This window comes from Rhea pennata, chromosome 5 (genome assembly GCF_028389875.1).
Source record: "Rhea pennata isolate bPtePen1 chromosome 5, bPtePen1.pri, whole genome shotgun sequence".
Lineage (NCBI taxonomy): Eukaryota > Metazoa > Chordata > Aves > Rheiformes > Rheidae > Rhea > Rhea pennata.
In genome coordinates, this window is record NC_084667.1 from 39,435,386 (window position 1) to 39,456,832 (window position 21,447).

Consider the following 21,447-nt stretch of genomic DNA (forward strand, 5'->3'; position numbering starts at 1 on the left):
CGGCGGCGCCGCCAGCGGCCGCGGCAGCCCGCGGAGCCGAGCGGCGCGGAGCCGAGCGGTCCTCCGCCGCGCCGGGTCAGTGCGGGGCCGCGGGGGCGGGCGGGCGGGCGGCAGCGCCTGCACGCGCTTCATGCGCACATATATACATGTATGCAAATATATATGTGTGTGTATGTTTAAGTACATGTGGCGGGAGGTGCGGGCAGGGGCGCGCGGGCGCGCTGTGCACTGCAGCACGCAGCACATGTGCGGCGCGTATGCGGCGTCCGGCGTGGGGACGCAGCGGCTGGCGCCGGGGCATGTGCGGAGCGGTGCGGGGGAGACGGAGACCGCGCCAGCGCCGCCGGGGGCCGGTAGGGAGGCTGCCTTAAACACCTATGCGTGTCTGCGTGTGTGTGTTTGTGTGTATATATGTGTGTGTGTATATGCACGTGCACAAGCGTTCTATATATTATAAATATATGTTATATGTGTGTGGTTATATGTATGTATTTTTGAAGGGAGGGTTGGGATTATGCTGGTGCAAAACAAAAATAAAGGGGGGGGGGAGGTGGCCGGGGGATGGCGAAGCCCAGCCGCAAGCTGCCTTGCAAAAGGGGCAGCGGCCCTGGGGAAGGGCGCGCGGTACGCGGTGCCCGGCGGGCTGCGAGCCGGAAGGCGGCGGAGCGGCCCCGCGGCGCGCTGCGATGCGGTTGCCGCAGGTGCGTGCGGACGCTGGGCCGGGGCGGCGGTGCGGAGGGAGCCGGAGCGCCGGGCTCCCGCCTCGCTCTGGTTTCGCTGGGGGCAGCTTGCTAGTGTTTTTCTCCTTGGGGGCTGAGGCTTGGTGTTTGAGGACCTGGTGTTAACAGCGCTGTGGTTTGCTAATGACGAGAGAGTTTGGAGTGTCGCCGTATGTCCTTGGCATTTAAACGAGCCCAGGGAAGCCGGCATGTGTTCAGCAGCGGGGGTTTTCATGCAACACTTCACTGCTGCAGCTCCACAGGCGCTGCTAGCAATTAATGAGTTAAGCTGCCCATTTAAAATAATCTCCTTGACCTCTCCTAATGTCCGTGGAGCAATTGATCATCTCCCCCCCCCCCCGCATTATTATGTTGTGATAAATGTTGGATTTGGTGCCAAAAGTTAGAGCTGACTATCATTAGTTAGATTCCTGATTATTTTCCTTGATTATTGATAAACAAGTTCCTTCTCCTTTCTGCTCTCCCCCCCCCCACACACACACACTCCTTACTCCTCCCCCAGAATTAAATTCCTGAGCACAGTAAAAGCTGATGTCAGTGCTTCAGCTTGCATTGGGGGAGCTCTATGCACAGGTCAGTAATTTGCGGTTTTGTTGTAAGGAGGGACGTGGTGCAGTGCCTTTCTGTTAAGGATGTTTGCATTTGCTGGGCACAGATGCATTTCTTATTTGGATTGCGGTAGTATCAAAAGCTCCCTAGTGGGGACACAGCCCACTAGACGCTGTATATAAGCGTGTGTCAAAAAGATTGTTCCTGTCCCCAACAGCGAGCAGTCGCAAACACGCTTGGAACAGTTGTTGGAGGTTTTGGTCCCCCTCTAATTTGGGATGTGAAGACGGATACCCTCCCCTTGCTCCCCACAAAACGGATGGTGCAGCCGTCAAAAAGCCTGAGGAGGCTGGAGCGGGTAGCGAGAAGGGCTGTACTGGCAGCCTGGTGGGCGCTTCCACCCGTGCCGGGGCCATGTTAACCTTGAAGCGGGCTTCCCATGGAGCTGCATTTGCTGTTTGCTCGTGTTGTCTCCTTCTTCCCCGCTAAGGCAAAAGGCTCAGGGCATGGCTGCCTGCAGGCTGAAATTCAGTGGTAGAGAGCTTTGTTTTCAGAAGGACTTGATGCACAGGATTTGGCACTCATGGATTTGGTCTCGTCTGTCTCGGAAGGGTTTGCGAGTGCTGTTGTATGCAGTCTGTGCTGGTCAGCGTTCTTCTGCAGAAGAGGTTTGTCAGGTTTTGGTGTGACTGGGGCTTCCTGGGTTTGCTTTGGATTTGCTGGTAGCAGCTGCCAAAACAAATAAGCTGCAACACCAAGAAAACTTTTCTGGCCGTACCTGGAGGTATTTGGGATCTCTTGCTGGAGTGCATACGGGGTAGGTGGATGCCTTGTCCTCAGTTTTGAGTAGCATAGCCCTGCTGGCAAGGTGCATATGTGTGGGGCTGCCCTAATGGCCACAGCCACACAGGACACTTGGGAATGTGAGAGCAGATGAGTGCCCAATGCCTCTTTGGGATGAGAGTATGTTGGACCTCCTACCCTTGGCTGATCTGCGATAAACTCAAGTAGAGAAATCCTTGGTCTAGATGGTCTCTTGAGTACTGGTTCTGAGATGTCAGCACTTCACACCAAAATGCTTTCAACTCAGTTTAGCCCACCGTGACTTTCAGTTGTCCCTGCCTTGATGCAAGGTAAGGAATAGGGCAGGGAAACTTTAATCTACATTGAATTTACATTGTAAAATCCAGCTTTTGCTATGCTTGGGAGGCCTGAGTAAAGTGCCCAGACTCCTCAGGGCTCTCTTGCAAGTGTAGTACTTGGCATTTATTTACAGAGATGTTTTTATTAGGTGCCAAGTGCCTTGCTGAGAAACCACTGAGGTGCCTGCCTTTGGAGAGTTTGTCACTTAAAATTAAATATGATGCTGCTATTACCACCAAAGCACTCCTGAGGGCTGGGAGAGACTTCTCAGTAGTTTGTGTCTCATAGTGGCAAATTGCTTCTGGGGAGATGGGAGAAATCTGGGTTCTCCCCCTACAGTGACCTCCTCAAGACCCCCCTCCTGCCCCCCCGGAAACCATTTCTGTCTCAGAAGGATTTCTGAAAATGACTGTTCTCAGGAGGAGTGTGAAGGAGCTCCCACTCCATCCCAATCCCCTACCTCTCCCCCAACAAATGCTGCTTTAAATCTATGTAACAATATGAAGCATCTCACAGTACTTTCCTGTTTTGATTTGTTCTGTTGTCTTTAAATAAGTCTCTTCTTAAGGATCAGAGACGAGTTTCTCTGATGTGTAGCTCAGTTAAGGTTTGGTTCCAAAAGCCCCAAGTGCATGCAGGTGTAGAACATGTTAAGATTCTCTGTGATCAAAGCAAGAACAGGAGGTGGTTCAGTGCTTGGCAGTCTTGGTTTCTGGAAGTGACTTGTAGGACGCTACCATCACACTACAGCTGCTACAGCAAACTGGATTTTGTAGAGAACAAGATGATAAAGAGCTTGCAAATACTGTATCCTCTGTCTAGTAGGACAGTTGGAGGATGAAACAAGGCCAGAGAGTTTGTAGATCTTTTTGCCCTCTACTGTTGGTTTAATGGCAGTGTTAAAGGGGAGCTGGCTGCAGAAAGCCACAGCATGGAGGTGCTCCTTTTCCTCAGCTTGCAGTACCTTTTCACCCTGGGCTTTTCTTTGCTGCTATGCATAGAAAACTCATGCAGCCAGACCTTCACTGCTGTCATCCTGTGGGGAAAGCTTGAAAATGCTCTGCTGCAGCCTCATGCCCTCTGGGCTTTAAAACCTGTTTTTCAAGCTCTGTATTTCTCCTCTGAAGATACACCTGTCCCACCTGATGACAGCTGGGAAGGGAGACACCTGACGTAATTTTTGGCTGGCTCAGGGTGGGGAGGTGAGGGGGCATGAGATGATTCATCAGATAAGGAGCTGAGTGAGCTCCCTGCTCAAGATCTTCTCAAGCTTGCTTGGCAAGACCTGCACATACTTTGTGAGCAGGGCTGCAATACAGCCTGGGGAACATTAGGGTTGTAAAAGCTGACAGTGCTGAGGCATTCTGGGATAATGGTATGGCTGTGCTGCACTCAAAACGGATGTTTTTGTCAGATGAGCCTGGCAAAGCTTGGCCCAAGTGAGCCAAATCCATGCCAGAGACCAAGATGCGAGTTTCTAAGCTCTGGTTGAGGTGAATGCCATGGTAATCCAGTCTCCTCTTTAGCAAAAGAGTCATGGAAAGAAAAACAAACTGTTACCTCTTCCTCTTGCAAGAGCTGTTTGTAGACTTTCTACCTCAAGCAGGAATTAAGATGATTAAAGGACTGAAGCATCTCTCATATGAGGAAGGGCTGAGAGAGCTGAGACTGTTCAGCCTGGAGAAAAGAAGACTCAGGACAGTTCTTATCAATGTGTATAAGTATCTGAAGGGAGGGTGTAAAGAGAATGGGACAAAACTCTTTTCAGTGGTGCCCAGCAATAGGATGAGAGGCAATGAGCACCAATTAAACAGAGGAGATTCCATCTGAATCTAAGGAAAACCTTTTTCACTGAGAGGGTAGCTGAGCACAACCCAGAGAGGTTGTGGAGTCTCCATTCTTGGAGATGCTCAAAAGTCGTCTAGACAACGTGCTCTAGGTAACTGATTGAACAGGGGAGGTTGGACTACGTGATCTCCAGAGGTCCCTTCCAACCTCAACCATTCTGGGATTCTGTGGTTACTGTGCAGGAGATTTCATTCCTTGCGGTACACACAGCTTCTGTGGACTTTTTGTCTTCTCTGAGCCCAGAGTTTCCAAAAGTGGCACGTGGCGCTTGTTTGCCCAGTTAATGACCCTTGGAAAGGAGCAGTAATTCAGAAGACAGGGGCTGTAGCACTCCAGGCTGGAACAGAGGGAAATCCAGGAGGCACTCACTGGGAACTGATCTGCTACATGAAGAGTCTCCTAGTGCAGTTGGAGAGCAATACCAATGCAGAAAGGCTAATGCTAGGATTGCGCTGCATGAAGATGAAGCAAGTGACGTGCTTTGCACTGAGTTAATTTAAGTTCATGCCAGCAGCCTATCTGGGATTAGAAATACTTCCGTATTTCCCTCTTTTTCTTCCTATTCCCCTTATGCCTTTTCCCGTGTCATTTCCTGTGTATAGAGAGCCCTTACAGTTCCTGTTTGCCCATCCTGATGCGTGCATGTGTGACTTGTCTGCTTTCAATGTATCATCTTTAAACTGTGTCTCCAGAGTTTTGAGGGCAGAGATTTTGTATTCTTCGGGCATTTTTGCAAAGCATTTCAGAGTGCTCTTACCATTTGTGAAAGAGGTTGTCTGTATAGCATTTTTGCATGCTGAGCTATGGGGAGCAAGTTTTCTGAGCCCAGTGACGTTTGGAGAAGACCCGCTAGATGACTAGAAGGAAAAGAAGCCCTCATCTTATGCTGAGGTTAGCCCAGCTTTAAGAGAGAAAAGGTTTGGAGCAGGCGACCTCCTGAGGTCCCTTCCAACCTGAATTATTCTATGATTGTTCCATAACTGCCTGCCATCCTGTTTCTGCCCTGTTTCTGTAAAATACCTGTTATTAAGCAGTGACGGTGAGAGGATTTGAAACAAGGTGGGCCATCGCTTTGATCCTGCATGAAAATTCCAATGACAGCATAACCCTGGCATCCTTCCCTTTACAACACACATCCTTGAGCCCTACTAATGATGCAGCGCGTCTTTCCGGTTTGTCTCTGCCTAGCAGCATTACTCATCTGGTTAATAGGTGTGCGGTATACCCACATCCACAGCTTTTCATCTCTCCTTTTTTTTAATAAAGGATTTAGTTCTTTGAGGAGAGCTGCTGTACGGAGCTAGCAAACATTAATTCAGCTGATGTGGCAGAAGCTGTGATAGACATTTCAGTCCATTTATTAGATGATTGCAGGTTTTTCTCAAGCAAGTCAAACAATTAAACACATTAAACTGGCATCTGCTTAAATTACTCATCTCCCATTGAAATCCAACCTCTCTTGAGTAACTCAGAACCATTTTTGCTGCAAACAGAAAGGGTCCATCAGCATCCAGGGTGTTCTGGAAACAACCAAAAAGCATTTACAGCATCTGACTGTTTTTGCGTTGCCTTTAATGACCCCAGTTTCTAAGCTTGCGATCACAGACTGGTCCTCCTTGAGCTTTAGCTTGAGTGGAGTTATTCATTCCATCTTCATCTGCCTTGGCCAGGAGCCCTGCGTGGGGAATGGATGGGCACAGGCCGAGCCTCACTTGGCACTTGAGGCTGTTGAGCAGAGAGCTAGTGTGGAGAGGGTGCCAGCACCGCTGACTTCTAAGCTTGCATATGAAAAATAGATTTACCATGTGCATGCAGTGGAGGAAATCAAAGCAGAGAACACTTCACAGTTCCCCCTTTCTCTGCCCACCCTGTCTAAATAGGGAGAAGTATGTTAGTGTTATAGACAGGGCTTTGCTTCTGTTAGTGGACTCAGGAACAGGCCTTGCAAAGATGCAAAATTGCTAGCTCACCTGGGCCAAGGTGTTGGAGCCACGTGTGTGCTCCAGGAGCCAGCCACTGCCTCAACGCCCGGCCTTCTCCTTTTCTGCTTACCTGCTGCTCACCACACTTTCTGCTTTTCCTGGTGGAAAGCCAGTAGGATGCAGCAGGCCAGAGGGGTGACCAATAGGAGCAGATCTCCAGCTTAAACCAAAATGCAGCTCCCTGAATTATTCTCTGGTTTGGTAAAAAGGCAAAATGCCTTCTGCATGCTGAGTGAAGTTGATTATTGCAGCAAAACTATCACAAATCTCTGACTGGGCAGAATCTCCCTGGATACGTCCTTTTGTACAGCACTTGCATTGTGCCATTAAAAATAGATCTGTGCATTCTCCGTTTGCTTGCTGAATGCTGATGCCTGTAATTCTGTGTCATCCTCACAATCCCGTCTGCTTTGAGCTTGGTTGCCTCTTTGTCTGCCACCTGAGAAAGGTTCATTCAGCAGTAACTAATAATAAAGATAAGTATGACTAGTGGGGTCTAGAAGGACTGAAAGAAAGGTAAGGAGGAATAAACTGATCTTACTTAGCTGCAGGTCAACTTCCAGTCCTAAACAGGCAAGGTTTGGTATATGCTTTCAATTACATGTTCAAAATCACCAGTAAGTTGCACTTGCTGACATGGAAACTAGCTGGAGGATGTTGAAGCTTTGGCCATACATCATATTACATCTCTGGTTCTTTGAAACTATGGAGTTAAAAAAAGAAAAATCATGCTTCAATGTCTGCCTGGAGTTGGTTAGAGGAATACTACCCCACTAGGGAAATGGTTAATGAGTTCATCTAGCTTGCCACCTATAGTAGCAGTGATGATAGTTAGATGGTCTGTGTTACAGAAACCGTGCAAACTGTAGCTGATAGTAAAAGGCAAGCCTGTAGGATTTCTTGCATGGAGAGAAGCTCTGATTTCTGGTTAGTAAGCTGTGGCACTTTGTGGTCAGTGGATCTGTGTTTGTCTGAGGTGGTCAGGATAAAGGGAGGACCTGCGAAACACTGTGTGACCTCCATGTGACTTCCAGTTAAGCTAACAAACCATCTGTGGAATGAATCGCAACCCATAAGGGAAAAGGAGAGAGTGGGGCAGGAATGTTAGCTTTGTCTTTTCCCATTCTGAGTGCTTTTTTCTAGATAAAGGTAATGCTCTGAAACCCCAAATTGGTGGCTTCTCTTTGTGGTTGTGATAAGCAGTGGAGCCTGAACTGACAAGTGCTAATTCATCCCAAACCTGTGAGCAATTTGTCTATTGTATGCATGCAGGAAACGTAGCAGGCCTTGGACCGAGTCAGAAGAACCTTACAAGGCATATGTTACTGCCCTGGGGGATGCATCATCCTGTGGAAAATCAGTGTAGTCCCTTGGACGTGAACTGAACTTTGGGTCTTCTAAGGAGGGCCAGAGTTTCAGCTGAACTCTGAACATTGGATTATAGTGGCTGAAAACTGGTGCTAGTGCCCTGAGAAAGCACCTGCCTACCTACCTTTCTGGACTGCCTCAAGCCATTCTTACTGCAGAAAGGAAAACGAGCCACTGGAGATCCCTAAGACAAGCCTATGGTAGCCTCTCTGCCATCCATGGGCTCACGTGATTGTCCAGCGGAAATGCAGCAAGCATGACTAGGGTATCAGGCAGTGGGGAGCAAGGGCACTTGAAGCACCAGTGAGACTGCATGTCCTGTGTCCTATGCAACATGTCCCCTTCCTTCCACCTGGCTGTGATGTGTGCCAAGCTGGTCAAAGGAGACGATGCCACTGGCTCCTGGCCGACTCTCTGCTTGGCAGGGTGAGGAGGGAAATGGGATAGCTTCGTGTTAGAGAGCAGCATGCTGGATAGCTTCATCCTTAGCGTGGGTAAAGGCAGTGATTAAACGTCTGGCTGGTCTTGGATAACATTTAGTTTGGGCTTTTGTAGACTTTAAAATGAAAGCGTTTGTTCGCACTAAGGGGGAAAACCATATAAATCATGCTCAAAGTATGAGCCTTAGTGAGGGGAAGACTGACCTTGTCATCTAGACTCTGGTTACTTCCCTTCTCTGCTGTTGCTGTTGGCTATTCCTGACTCAGTAGCAGTCTGATCTCTGAACTGACCACCTGGGCTGCGGTCAAATTTTTCTGGCTACAGCTGGTCTGAAAATGTTTTAATACACATGGAGCACTTCAGCGGAGGCAGGCTAAGAAGCAATTGCATTTGCAGTCGCTGTACTCCTGAAGCTGCTGGCCTAACATCAGCTGGTGGGAGGGGATGGTGGGCCCCAAGTTCAGATGCGACCAGAAGGTCTGCCTTGCAGGGTGAAGGTGCATGTGAAAGACTCGCTCGTAGCTCGGTAGGATGCATCACCTTCCCTTTCCCCTCGCCTCGCTGCCTTCGCTGCCGCTCTGCTGGCAGCTGAGGCTCAGCCGAAGTGCCCGGACCATCCAAGGTGAACAGGAGCAGCCCTGAGCCACGTGCTGGAGGTTAGCTAGCTGCATGCCAGAGGCTGCCATAGGCCTCAGTGCCATTCCTCTTGCGTGGTGTGAATACACCATCTGTCACTTCGAGTGGGTTCCTGTTTTTCCAGCAGTGTCTGCTGACAGAAAACACCTCTGTGCATCTGGACTTAGGGCTTTGGTTACTGAGGGGAAATTCAGACTCCAGGAAACTAGCAGGTGCTGTTTCATTGCATGCAGCTCACCTAGAAGGCCAACATACAGTGCCCACGTGGAGCTCCCCAACTCCTTGTGGTTTAGTAGCAGCTTCCAGCCTGTGTGAATTTAAAAGGAGAAAGCAGTATAGGGGAAAGAAAAAGAATGAGCTCAGCAAGCAGCTGGGCCTGAAATCCTGGCAAAGGTACAGTTGCTGCCTTAGAGGGATGTGCTGTGGGAAAAAAATGGGAGCTTCCCATTCCCAACACGTGGAGGTTTTCAGTGCTCTGTTTGCATAGAGAGGGTGCCCAGGGGCTTTTGTCCAGAGAAGAGGGCACCAGTAGTGTGTAGGAAGCAGAGAATGAGGATATGAGATCAACATTGCATGCGTTTTGCTCTGTCCTGGGAAAATTCTAGTGGGCCCCCGAGGGTGCGAATGGGGTAGCAGCATGTGAGAAGGGAGCTTGGGGTTGCCTTTGCAGCATTACTTTTATGCTCCTGGGACTCCGGAGATATCGTGCCTCTCCTGTGCTTTGCCTGGCCCCATCTGCTTAGGTAAGGGCATGGGTCTTGGTGTGCTCTGCTTAGCACAGCAAAGACTCCCTTCTGCATCCCGCTGCTGTGCAGAAGCCAGTATTTGTCTCTTTTCCTCCATCTCCTAATGTTGTAGGTGCTGGCAGAGACAAGGCAGTGTTTACCTTCCCCAGCTGGTACCTCCCTTCCCAGCCTCATGCCTCCTTCCCCTGGAAGCAGCCCAGCTTTATGTGACCACATGAAGGTATCTGCTGGTGGGTTCTGGAGTGGCTTTGTGTCCTCCAGCTTCACTGGGGCAAGGCTGAATGTGCAGCCTGTACATCTGGGTTAGTCAATGTGGACAGCAGTGTTCCCAGCCTTCTCAGATGAACTCATTTAAGGAAAATAATAATAATAATAATAATAATAAAAGACTCCCTTTTCAAGCAGGATAATCTTTTGTGATGCCTGTTAAAGGAGTCTTGAGAGCTGCTAAAAAAAATCCGCAGAGGTTGCATCACTTGCAAAGTGGCTACTGCAGGCTTCACACAGCTTTCTTCTACTGGATCACTAGTGCTCCAAATTTCCCATCCTTGAAGAACATCTGCCTCCCTTGTTAGGAAGGAAAAGCCATTAGTTCATGGTGCTGTGAGTAGCAGAAGGGAAACAGTGGATGGGCTAAGGTTGAGAGTAGCTGGCACAGAGCGGGGGGGACATCCTGGAGCTGCCTTTGCATCCTAGTGGCGCATCTTGCCATGGTTTGAATGCCAACCTGGTATCTGAAGGCTGAAGCAACCTCGCATTTCCTAGGGATGCTTGGCCCATGGAGGTTGTCAGCGGCGCCTGGGGCCGCTGAGCGCCTGTTGCCTGGCAGCTCCGCAGTTTCCAGGGAAACCAGAGGTGCTAACTTGTTAATGAGCCCCGTGGCCCTGATTGCTGCTGCAAAATAATAATAATAATTAGCAATAGTCCCTTGATTTAGGAATCCCTCAAACAACAGGAGTCTGCTGAGGGGTGTTTGTGAAGTGCCTGAGTACTTAAAAGAAACAAGGGATTGGAGAGGAAAAAGGGTGGAGGTCTTGGTGAAAGTGCCAGATTTTACATTTTGATAAATGTCTGGATAGCTGGGGGGCAGCGTGATGCTGCCAGCATCACAGGCAGTAAGCTAGCAGTTACTTTCTCAGCAATCCTTCCAGTGGCTGATCGGCTGCTGGGCCTGATCCAACGCTGGATGGATGGAGGAGCCCCATCACCTCCTGCATGTGTTGCCTGTGGGCGGTCTCTCTGCTCAAGAGCTCTGTGGGTGCCTGGCCATTTGCAGGTCTCTGCTGGGGAACTGGCAAATTGCTTGTGCTCAGTGCTGTTGGGGCCGCAAGTGGAGGTGGCAGCTTTTAGGGGATGGCTGCTTTCATGGGTTTCCCAGGGACAAACTAGCAGATGTTTCTCTGTGGTTACAGCCCTGTGTGCATGCTCTTATCCCTCAGTAAATGTAAAGCAATGCCACCAAAAGAGCATGCTCATGGGATGATTATTACCGATCTACTGAGCATGCTGTAGGTCCAGTCTCACTTCTATCATGGAAACTTGCTTGTGCAGTCTGAGCTGCCGGTCCTCAAGGCGTCATTGTTGCCTTAAATGTGGGCTCTACCATGTGCAGATACCTTGTCCTGCATCCCCGGCTTCAGATTTGACCCTTTCCACAACTTCATCTTGGCACAGTCCAGCTCATGGTGGATGGTTCCCACGATGTCTCCTCCATGTCGTACACCGTGTCTCAGTCCTGCTTTTAGTCTTCAGGAGTTCTGATTTTTGCAAAGCTGTTCCCTTTGTTAGAAGCAAATTTTGGTATTTCAGCGCACATTCTCAAAAGACCATGGGAAGAGCAGTGCTGCTGAGGTCCTTCACTCTGTTGCACGTCTGACTGGGATTGGAGCAGAAAAGCAGAAGAGAAAACACTTTTGAGTTACTGGCTCTGTAGTAGGGCTATCCTACATAGCAGAAAGAGTCTTTCCATTTTCTCTTGGTCTTGGTTACTTCTGTCTGCACTTATCTCGAAAACCTGCGGTGCACACTGTTCACGTGAAATGTGTTTCCATGGAGGTACATGCTAGGGATGGACTTGCTCCTGTCTCCTGAAGAGTGTAGTTAGACCAACTCATGTGTTAAGCTCTCTGCCAGTCTTCCTGTCCCTCAGCTGTGGCATGGCCCCTCCTGCTTTGCTGTCCCCATTCAGCTAAGCCATGTGCCCATCTTCTCATTACAGGCACTCCAGGGAGAGGTGGGATTAAAGGATTATGGTAATGTTCTTCAGGAACACTCAAGAAGATTAAGATGGCTTTAATAAACTGATAAGTGAGGGACACAGCTATGTTTTTGAAACCCTAATTTAGGCTCCAGGTTAACCTTTTTTCCCCTCTGCTCTGGAGACTGCTCCCCTGTCACCATGGTGAGGTAACAGGAAATTTCTTACTTCAGCAATGCTCAGTGGCCATTTCTGTACCTTCCTCTTTGCCTTTCCTTATGACCCAGCAGAGCAGAAGCAGAAAGACAGCTTCCTTTCTTCTGTTTCTCTTGTGTACTGCCCAGGTAAGGAGACGTTAAAGCTTCTTCTTTTCCGAGACCATCTCGCATGTAGCCTGCTCAGTACAGTGGAGGTACCATAGTCTCTGCTGGTACCTAGCATCATTCCCCCCCTTTTACCTACCGGCCTTGGAGCTGCCCTTAGCAGCAGCAAGGGCCACTAGAACAGCTACTGGCAGTCCTGCCGGTCGCTTGTGCTAAGTCCCATCCAGCACTTGCTCCAAAATGCTGTGGAGCGGCAGAGCCTGTGTTAGTGCCTGCCCACTGCGTGGCCAGAGGGATGCTCTGTGCTTCCAAAAGATTCATAAATACCTACAGTAGTACTATTGCTCTAGTAACACTGGCTCAGGGAACCTGGGAGAAAAGTACTGAGCACTGCTCTGTTGCTTATTGTCTATAAGTGTTTGACACTGTGTTTTGGTTGGCCAGAAAGAAGTGTATTGTACAAAACTACCAGTTTGGAAGGACCCAACTCCTGCTGTGCCTTGGTCTAGCACCAAGGTTACAGCTCCCTATGACCATCCTTTGTTATCTCCCTCCCATGGAAATGCTTTTAGTCAGATAAAGAAGGCTGCAGAGGGGAGCAGAGTGGAGGAGCCTTGTCTAGCCTCCCCCAAGTCTTGAGGGTGGAGCCCGGAGCAGGATCAAGCTCACTTTCCTTACATGTTTCTGCCACCAGGTCTATCTGGACGTGCTGGGGCAGATATTTTGTTTTGCGTGAAGTCAGCTTTCAGCTGAGACAGGAAACCTTCAACTGTGTTGTTCCCCCTTCTGTCTGATATCACCCATGTAACTTCTTAGTCACCTGCAATAACTTCATACATGGAAGGGCTCTTCCAAACAGGTTTCTTGCAGGGCAGTTAGGAGATTAAGGATGCATTGTCTTTCCTGGACCCTTTTAATTGTGCCTGAAGACTCCAAAGCTTACCCCTTGCTCGTTAGCCAGAGAGCAGGGCAATGGACCCTGTTATCTCTAGAGATACTCTGCAGTGTGTGTGTGTTCCCAGCACATCAGATCAATCTTTCATCCCACTTCAGTGTTTTATTCGTATCCCTCCAACTCCATATTATTCACATCTTTTTGTCTCCTTCCATTCCCTTTTATTTTTTGGATATAATTGGAAGAATCAATGCGTATTCATAGCCTGGTGGCCTGATGGGGAAGGGAAGAGAGGGTGATTTGGGGAGCAGAATGTGAAAGAAAGATGAAGGGGGAAAGCTGGCTAATTTGCATCCTTTCTGACTGCCCTGGCTCTAAAGCCAAGCTACAGCAGGGGGTCTTCTGGCAAGGCGGTAGCGACGTAATGAGGTGTGTCATATCCCAGCAGGAGCCAGCCTTGCTCCCCCTCGTACACCCTAATTAGAACTGTTTCAGTTTTTAAGCTTCCCTCAAGGAGTGCAGCAGGGAGGTGGAGGGGGGCAGCATGCGGGGAGTAGGGTGTTCATCAAGCGGAGGGATCGCAAGCCCACCGCTGAGGGGGCAGCTCTAATTGGGGTCCCTGCAAGGAAATACAAAGCGCTACAAACTCACTGTGGGGCCAGAGAGAGCCAGGGACATCCATGCCATCATGCCATGGAGCTGCAGAATAATGCCACAGGGCTGCAGAATGCTTTGTGCCAGGAGGAGCTGTCACTGTTACAATCTTTAGGGGATTTTTTTTTCTTTTTTTCCCCTAAGTTGAATTAGTGTGTTAGCAGAGGCAGCATGTGTGTATTACAGGGATAGGGGAAGATTATCTTCCTGTGGCCTGATGTTGGGAACTCGGCTCCTGAAACTCAGGATCTCTCTCCTCCTGCTTTGCAAAGCAGTCCAGTAGCCCAGGGCAATGGGAGGCTGCTAATTCTGGGGTCCTGAGCCAGAAATGTGCAAATGCTGACTCTTCTGTCCTTGTATTCAACTGCTTTACGGTCTTTCCCTGCAAGCTGGCTGTGTTCTCCAGGATTGGTGACTGGTAACAGAGGTCTCTGGCATTTTGTGCACGCACACACCTACTTGCCAAGTAGGATTTTTTGCAATACAAATAGGTGATGGGCTCAATGTAAGGAATTTTTATTTTCTTAGTGTAAAAGGTACTTAGCCAGTTCAAGCAAGAAGTGTCTTTCCCTCTACAGGTAACACAGCACAAGGCGCAGCAAAGTCTCTGCTCATTACCAGAGTGGCATGTCCTACCCATGCCTCTTTCTCGTGCCCCAAACTACCTTAGTGTTGGGATCCCCACAAGATTGTGCCTATGCTGCAGGGACTCAGAGTACAGGAGCTTCTGAGACCTGCTGGTTTACTCTAATCAAGGTGACTCATAAGCCTGCTGTAGTCCATGGACCAAATCCTGGCTCTGCAGAAGTCAATGAAAGTCTTTATGCCAGCTTTTTCAGGCACAGTATTCATAGTCTTCCTAATTCAGATGCATTAAAGCTTTCACGCAGCAGCTTGTGGGTTCTCTCTAAAACCATCTGGCAGGAGCAAGAGGAGACTGGTAATAACCGTGCTTATTTTCTGAATGACTACAGTAGCATTAAAACCTAATGCCATTAAAACATGCCTGAAATGACGTAGGCCATTAAATTCTAAGACACCCTAAGCTAAATGCTCCTAAGTTGCCTCTTGCTCTTGCTAATCCCGTATGGTGGACTTGGAGGAAGCTCATTCTTTTGAGCACTTCACAGACCACCCAACTTTACTATCCTCTCCTCCTAAGGTGGAGCCAGATACCTCCCTCTCTGTGTGAATCAGCTTGCAAAGCCTGTGCAAGTGAGAAGACTCCAGATAGGATGAAGCAGGCCTGGTTCCTCCTGCCCAAGGCACTGCTAGCCCTGCTAAACGTTACTGCCTCAAACCTTGGAGGGAGAAGGAACTGTTCTGCAGCCAGGAGAGATAGTTATGAGGTGGAGCTGATTAAAAAGGCAGGTGAAATCTACTGTGAAGTGATGGATGTGGGTAGGCAAACCTTGTTTGTTGGAGTGTCTAATGGGTCTTGAACTAGCTATTACTATGCATAAGTGAAGCTTAAAGCTGAACATATATGGTTCTGTGAAAACATTAGCTCCATCTTCCACAGAGGTCAGAAAAAACAAATTATTTGGAGCTGTTAGGCTGGGAACAGGGAAAGGAGGAGATGCTTTGGCCCGTATGGCTCTCTAGTGTGCCTGCACACACAGCATGGATTTATGCAGTGACAACAAGACTCAAGGAACAGTTCTATAAATGTTATGGGCTTAGAGACTCCTAAATAAGCTTTAAAAATAGGGAGAATCCTGGGGAAGACAAAAAGAGAATGGGTGTTCATGGCCTCTTCCAATATAGGAACCAATATAGGGTCGTCCAGAAGAGCCATCAGCAGGTTCAGAGCAAACCAGGGGAAGGATTTGTTCATAATAGTTAACAAACAGTGCAACTCCCTGCCACAGGACAGCATGCATATTAAAAGCTGACATGGCTTCAAAAAGCAATTAGGCAAATTCATGGAAGAAAGCTCCACTGAGAGCTGTTATATTCAGAGATAAAACCTCTGGCCCAGGAGGTTCTTAAACTACAGATGACTGCAAGCTGTGCAAATATACCTAGAAAGTGTGCCTGTATTCTTGTCTCATTGTTATTCCCTTCTGAAGGCCTCTGCCACCAACCACTGCTGAAGACTGGGCTACAAAGACTCCTGGTCTCTGTGCAGTTGTTAACGTCTGACATGCTTTTAAGTTCTCTACTAGCCTTGCAGTGGCTGCCAGTTCTTACCCAGCCCTGTCTGCATTACAGCAAGCTGGTGACAAGATAAAGGAGCAATGGAATGTGTCTTGGGCTACAGGGCTTAACAAAATTACCATCTGATTCATTTCTATGAATCTGCCTCTTTCTGCAGTGGACAGTGGATGGGGGTAAAAGCACTTAATATAAATTGCTTGTCTTCGTACAGTCATTCTTTCTTGGCTTCTTCCACCCTTGCTTGAGGGATCTGGGCTGAGAGGTGGGGGAAGTCAAAGTGCCAGAAAATACAAGTAGAGAAGCCTGAATGTGGTAAAGTTCATAGTCAAAGGAAATGAGATTTAAGGGGTAGAGTGGGGCTTGGGATGGAAGTAGGCTCAAAGGGGAAAGCAGTGGGCTCTGATCAGCATTATGCCTTACAGTGTTTTCCTCCTTTTTCTTTCTCTTCAGGTTCAGCACAATGAGTTGGCATCCCAGGCTTTAGCCGTGTGAAGAGACCAGGACAGGTGCTGCTCTGCTGACACCTTACCCCCCCTCCACACACACACACTCGCTCTTTCCCCCTGGGGAGACCGCTGCTGGCTTCCCTGCCTTGGCTGTCTGCCCCTTCCCCCCACTCACTGCAGAGGGGACAGGCCCGTTATGGCAGGGGACAGACTCCCACGCAAAGTGATGGATCCTAAGAAGCTGGCCAGCCTCCTGAGGAACGGAGCAGAGGGCACCCTGGTCATTGACAGCCGCTCCTTCGTGGAGTATAACTCCTGGCACGTCCTCAGTTCCGTCAACATCTGCTGCTCCAAGCTTGTCAAGAGGCGACTCCAGCAAGACAAGGTCTCCATTACAGAGCTCATCCAGCCAGCCTCCAAGATGAAGGTACGAGATTTCACTCTTGCTGCCTTTGTGCATTGTTGACCTGCTGTTCACCAGGAGAGGAATGTAGGGGAGTGAATCTCTGACCGTCATAGCATGGGGTGCAGAGGAGCAGACACAAACTCACTTAAGGGCCAATCTATGCCTGGCCAGTATGTCCTGCTTCTCAGTTTTGGCACCTTGTTACCAGGCTACTTCTCTCTGGCTCTGCCTTTACCCTTAAGAGAGATGGAGCATGAGCTCATGAGTCCACAGGCCCCTAGGGCTGTCCTCAGGGACCTGTTCCTTCTTCCCACCCCAGTGATGTGGCTTCCCCATCGAGGAGCCCTCCTCAGGCAAGTCTAACAGGTATATCAGCCTTAGGAATTGTTGTACACTGGCAAACAACCCCACCAAAGCCTTCCTGAAGCTGTAAGCTTAATCCCTTGCTAAAAACTCTTCCCCTCCCCTCTGTCATTTCTAACTCCATTCAGGGACATGTAATCCTCCTCCCTTGTGACGCCAGAAACTCTTATCCAGTGTCATGGCATATTATCTCTCCCAGGCTCCTCTCTCTATCTCTCCTAGTTAAATAATAGTGGTGGCTCGGAGCCATGGAACTGGGCTCCAGCCCTGATCTTCTCAGCTGTTTGAAATACCGCTGGGTGCCCCCACAGCAGCTCCCACAAGGGACCTCATGGGTCCTACTCTCTGTGCAGATGCTGCCAAAGAACTCTGCTGTCACCTGGTTGGTGACAGGCTCGGAGGATTCTTTTCCCCTCTTGGATCCCCGTGAACTAGCCCAGCTGGCTATGCCGCAGGCCCTTTCATAAGTGTGGAAGTGTGTCCATGGGCCTCCTGCGAGTGTGCTTTGCAGTGCTGTTGTACAATCAGCCCACTCCCTGCTTCCCACCTGTCAGAGCATCCCATCTGCCAACCCCTCCAGGACTGCAGGGGTTAATGAGGATAATCCCTACCAGTAGGATTCACGTCAGTGAGAACTAATTGTGAGTGGGGCAACAGAAAGGGGAGCCTGTGTCTGCTGCCAAAAGGGGTTTGCAGCTATCCCTCACCTCCATTCAGGTGCCTGCATATTTAGGCCAAGTGGAGGAAGAGGTGTAGCACGGCTTCGGGTGCTGCTTTGGGGTGGCCTAACATTGCCAATGGTGCTCAGTGACCATGTGGCCACTCACAGAGGGGTGGACCCAGCATCTGTGCCTGTGGCATTTCCAAAGGGAGAGACACCTCCCCCCAACCTCTCTCTGCCAGTGGCACCTGCTGCTGAGCCCTGAGGTGTCTTCCAGCCATGGTCAGCAGGGAAGGGTCAAGTATCTCAGCACCTTCCAAGCTGGGGACTCTTGAGGTCTGCTTTGGCATAACCCCTTCCACCAGGCAAATGCCCTGAAGCCATCCTGCCCCATGCCCCCCCCTCCGCCTGGGTAGCATGGCAGTGGGGCTGGGAACACATTAGGCCCAGCAGTATGCAGTTCCCCTGGCAGGAGTAAAGCCCTTGGCCCCTGGTGCAGGGATGCAGAGGGCTGCTACGCAGCGAGGGGCGATGTCCTCCCATCAGAGCTTGCTCTCTCTTCGGGTTGCTCCCGCTTTTACCATTTCCCGGTTGCCCCCCCCCCCCACCTTGTAATTTTATGGCAAAGTGAGGGTAATTCAGGCGATTAATCAAATGCTGGGCCCAGCTGGAGCCATCTGTGGAGTCCTCCCCCCGCCAGCCTTGCGCGCGCGCCGCCATCCGCATTGGCTGCTGGTGACATCACCCTGCCTGGATCAGGGAGGTTCATGGCGCGGGAAGGGGGGCGGCGGGTTGCCTCCAATCTGCTTTAGTGATGCTCCAGGCTGGGCGATTTGGAGGGGATTGCAGAGAATGATTCCTGAACGGATTTAGCTGTTCTTAAATCCTCGGGAGAATAAAGCAGAATAATCAGTTTTTGCAAGCTAGGAACTAGCAAGAGGTGCCTCTGCCCTCCTCTTGGTTAGGGTCACCTCTGCAGTGGACACCATCACGTGGAGCAGCAGCAGAACTAATGCGGGGGGTGAGGGAAGGAACAGGAGGACTGGCAAGGGAGAGCGGGAAGAGTTAACGTCAGCTGATGCCTTCTGCAAACCTGGAGCAAGCCTGCAGCTCTGTGGCTCCACAGCTGTGCAGAGGAGCCACAGCAGGCGGGGATTGCTGCAGGGGCAGCCAGAGAGTCCAGCCAGCCCTCCCTGCAGTGTGGCTTCTGCCCCCTGCTCCATCATGCTAATGGACTGCGAGCTGTGCAAGCTGGTCCCATCCTGAAGGGCCCTGGGTACCCCCCTAGCAATTGCCAGCCAGCTCCGCATCTCGTCGCTGGCAGGAGCAAGGTGCAGGAAAAGCTTCTTCCTCCCCGCTCTTGCAGGTCATTACATAATGGTCCAGGTATTGGCTCGGGACAGGATTACAGCCTCATGGCAGGGACGTTGCAGGGGGAGGGGTAGAGGTATATTCATGAGCTTTAGTTCTCTGCTGCTGCTGCTGCTTTGCTGTTTTTTTGCTTTTTGGCAAGGCTGAAATATCTCCCAGCGCATCCCCAGCTGAGAGCAAACATGCCCCCACTGCCTTTCCAAGCAGGCCCTTCCTTAATCTCCCCTGGCACCCGAGGCCTCCCAGAGCACTCAGCACAGGAATTAATTAAGCTCCAGGGCACCCTTGTGAGTTTAAGCCACTTGCCCTAGGAAGCTGGGGGAGGAGGAAGGCGGGGGGGGGGGGGGGGGTGGTGGTCACAGCCGTGTCCTCATCTGGCATGCGTCACGGGTATTTGTCCTTACTCTGACAGAGCTGCTCTCCGTGCTATGATGGCTATGGCTCAGGGTTTCTGAGCCTTTTGTGCCCAGACCCAAGAGCAGTGTATCTAAAAAGAGGCATGTCTTTGGGGTGATGTATGCTTTTTTCTCTCTCTCCCCCCCCCCCCCCCCAGCTTCCAGTTTTGGCCACTTCAGTCAAGGATGTATTTTGTGACCTACGAAATCAGTATGATTTGGGCTCAGGATTTATATACCCTTGGAGAGATAAGGCAAGCTGTTTTAGACCTCCATCAAAAATTCTTACCTTTGTACCCTTTCCATATCCTGTCTCCCTCTAAACCTCCTTAAATGCATTAAGTGGGTGGATGGCTATTGCTGCTGAGCTCAGAGGGAGGGCAATGTTGCAAGGCAGGGAGAAGGGGATTAACAAAAGAGGAATGTGGCCTTGGCAGATTTGTAAGTATTAGTTAGTGGAAGTGTCTCTGCTTCCAGAGGGACAAAAGGGAAGGTGGCGGCTCCACCGGGGTCTGAAAACAAAGGGTTTGGGGTCTGCAGTTGGTGAAGGGAGATGCTCACAGCTCTGTGTGGGCTGAGCAGGTGAGGGATGTGGCTGGAGAACTGGCTGAGCCGGGGGGGGGGGGGGGGGGGGGAAGAAAAAACAGAAAACCCTGAAGAGAGGTGTTTCTGCTGAAGAGGAGTGAGAATGGGGGCTAGGTACCAGAAGGGAAGGACAGACATTGGCTGCCAGCCAGGGGAAGCAGCAGAAATGGAAATGGAGCAAAAAAATGGAGCAGATATCTTCAAAGCGGATTATTAGCAGCTCTAATTTATCTCACAAGAGGCTATGCTTTTAGGGACAGACCTTTCAAAGGGCTCAGCTCCCTTTGGAGAAGAACAGAGCAGAGCACTGGAAAAATCATGCCTGTAACTGCATTAGCAGCCCTGGGCGGACATCCCACCTAGGTCTGATGGACAGGTGGACATCCTGGACAGCAACCCCCAGGGTGGACAGATGGCTGTTCCTTGGTTACATGGGGAAAAAAGTGTCACTTGAGGAGGGCTGTTAGGTTATCTGGTGTGGAACCACAGCACTGAGGCCGAAGGGATGCCTTGGAGAAGATTTGAAGTTGAATGAGGTTGATGCTCTACTGTGGTATGCATCCCTGTCCCCTGGTCCTGGGAGCTGCTGTGCCCACAGGGGCGGGCTGAGGCATGTGGTAGCAGGAAGAAGAGATGTGCTGGTATCCAAGAAGGAGACTCGGGATCTGAAAGTAAACCAGTCCAAGAAGGAAACTCAGGATCTGAAAGTAAACCAGAAAATGTGCTGTTGCGGGCAATACAAAGGAGGAGAACCTCAGCCTTTGTAGGCTCCCTGCCTCTCCTGGTAGCTTTGCACCTGCTGAATGATAAAATTGAGGTCTGGGCCCATGTGCAGGGACGGGAAGGCCACGTTACCTGTCTGTGTCCCCATCCCTGGAGACAGCGGTTGCCCAGGGGACCAGCAGGGCTGGAGTTGAATGCAGGTCAGGTCAAAACTTCCCAGGTCTGAGCCCTGCCTGCCAGAGGGAGGGTGTAAAAGTTCCCATCCAAATTTCAGGCAGGCAGGATATACCTGCACTCTCAGGTAGGACCAGAGAGTGTGCCTGGGATTTTGGAGAGGTCTGCAGGGCCAAAGTGACATGTGGCTTTGTCCCCTCCCTGCTTCCAGCCTGCGCAGGGCAGCGAGCAGCGGTGGCGTTGCATTGGTGGGAGAGCAGTACCCTCTGCTGGGCGGCTCGGGGAGGGGGGCTGGCAGTGGGGTGAGCTGGTGCCGGGTGGGTGCCCGCGGGTGCCCGGGGCGCGTGCAGAGTGCAGAGGGGGAGGCGCCGGCGCCCGGGCAGATGGCAGGAAGGGTGACATCAGTGGCGCAATTGTCCGGCCCCATTATCCCTCCTGACAGCCCCCCGCCTCCTCCCGCGTTTCCTGCCGCCAGGGCCGGCCGGAGAGACAAAGGCGGCCGGCCGGGCAGCTGCGGCGGCGGCCGCCCGCGGCCGAGAGGGCAGGTCTGAAACCCCACCTTGGTGTGCTCTCTCCTCCTCCTCCCTTGCGTGGGCATCTACAGAGAGTGTGATCCGTGCATCCTGGCATGGCACTGCCCC

At 50.7% G+C, this 21,447-nt stretch overlaps 1 protein-coding gene across 2 annotated transcripts in view; it reads left to right on the plus strand.

Annotated features, from left to right (window-relative positions):
• DUSP8 (dual specificity phosphatase 8) overlaps positions 1-21,447 on the plus strand; it is a 55,576-nt gene continuing 34,129 nt past the window's right edge. The window contains exons 1-2 of one of the 2 annotated variants that reach the window (XM_062577996.1): positions 1-75; positions 16,133-16,555. In XM_062577996.1, coding sequence (XP_062433980.1) covers positions 16,325-16,555 — 231 coding nt within the window. In that variant the 5' untranslated portion in view covers positions 1-75; positions 16,133-16,324. Of the gene's footprint in view, positions 76-255; positions 354-16,132; positions 16,556-21,447 lie in introns of those variants that run through there. The other variant, XM_062577997.1, reaches the window with a different exon arrangement.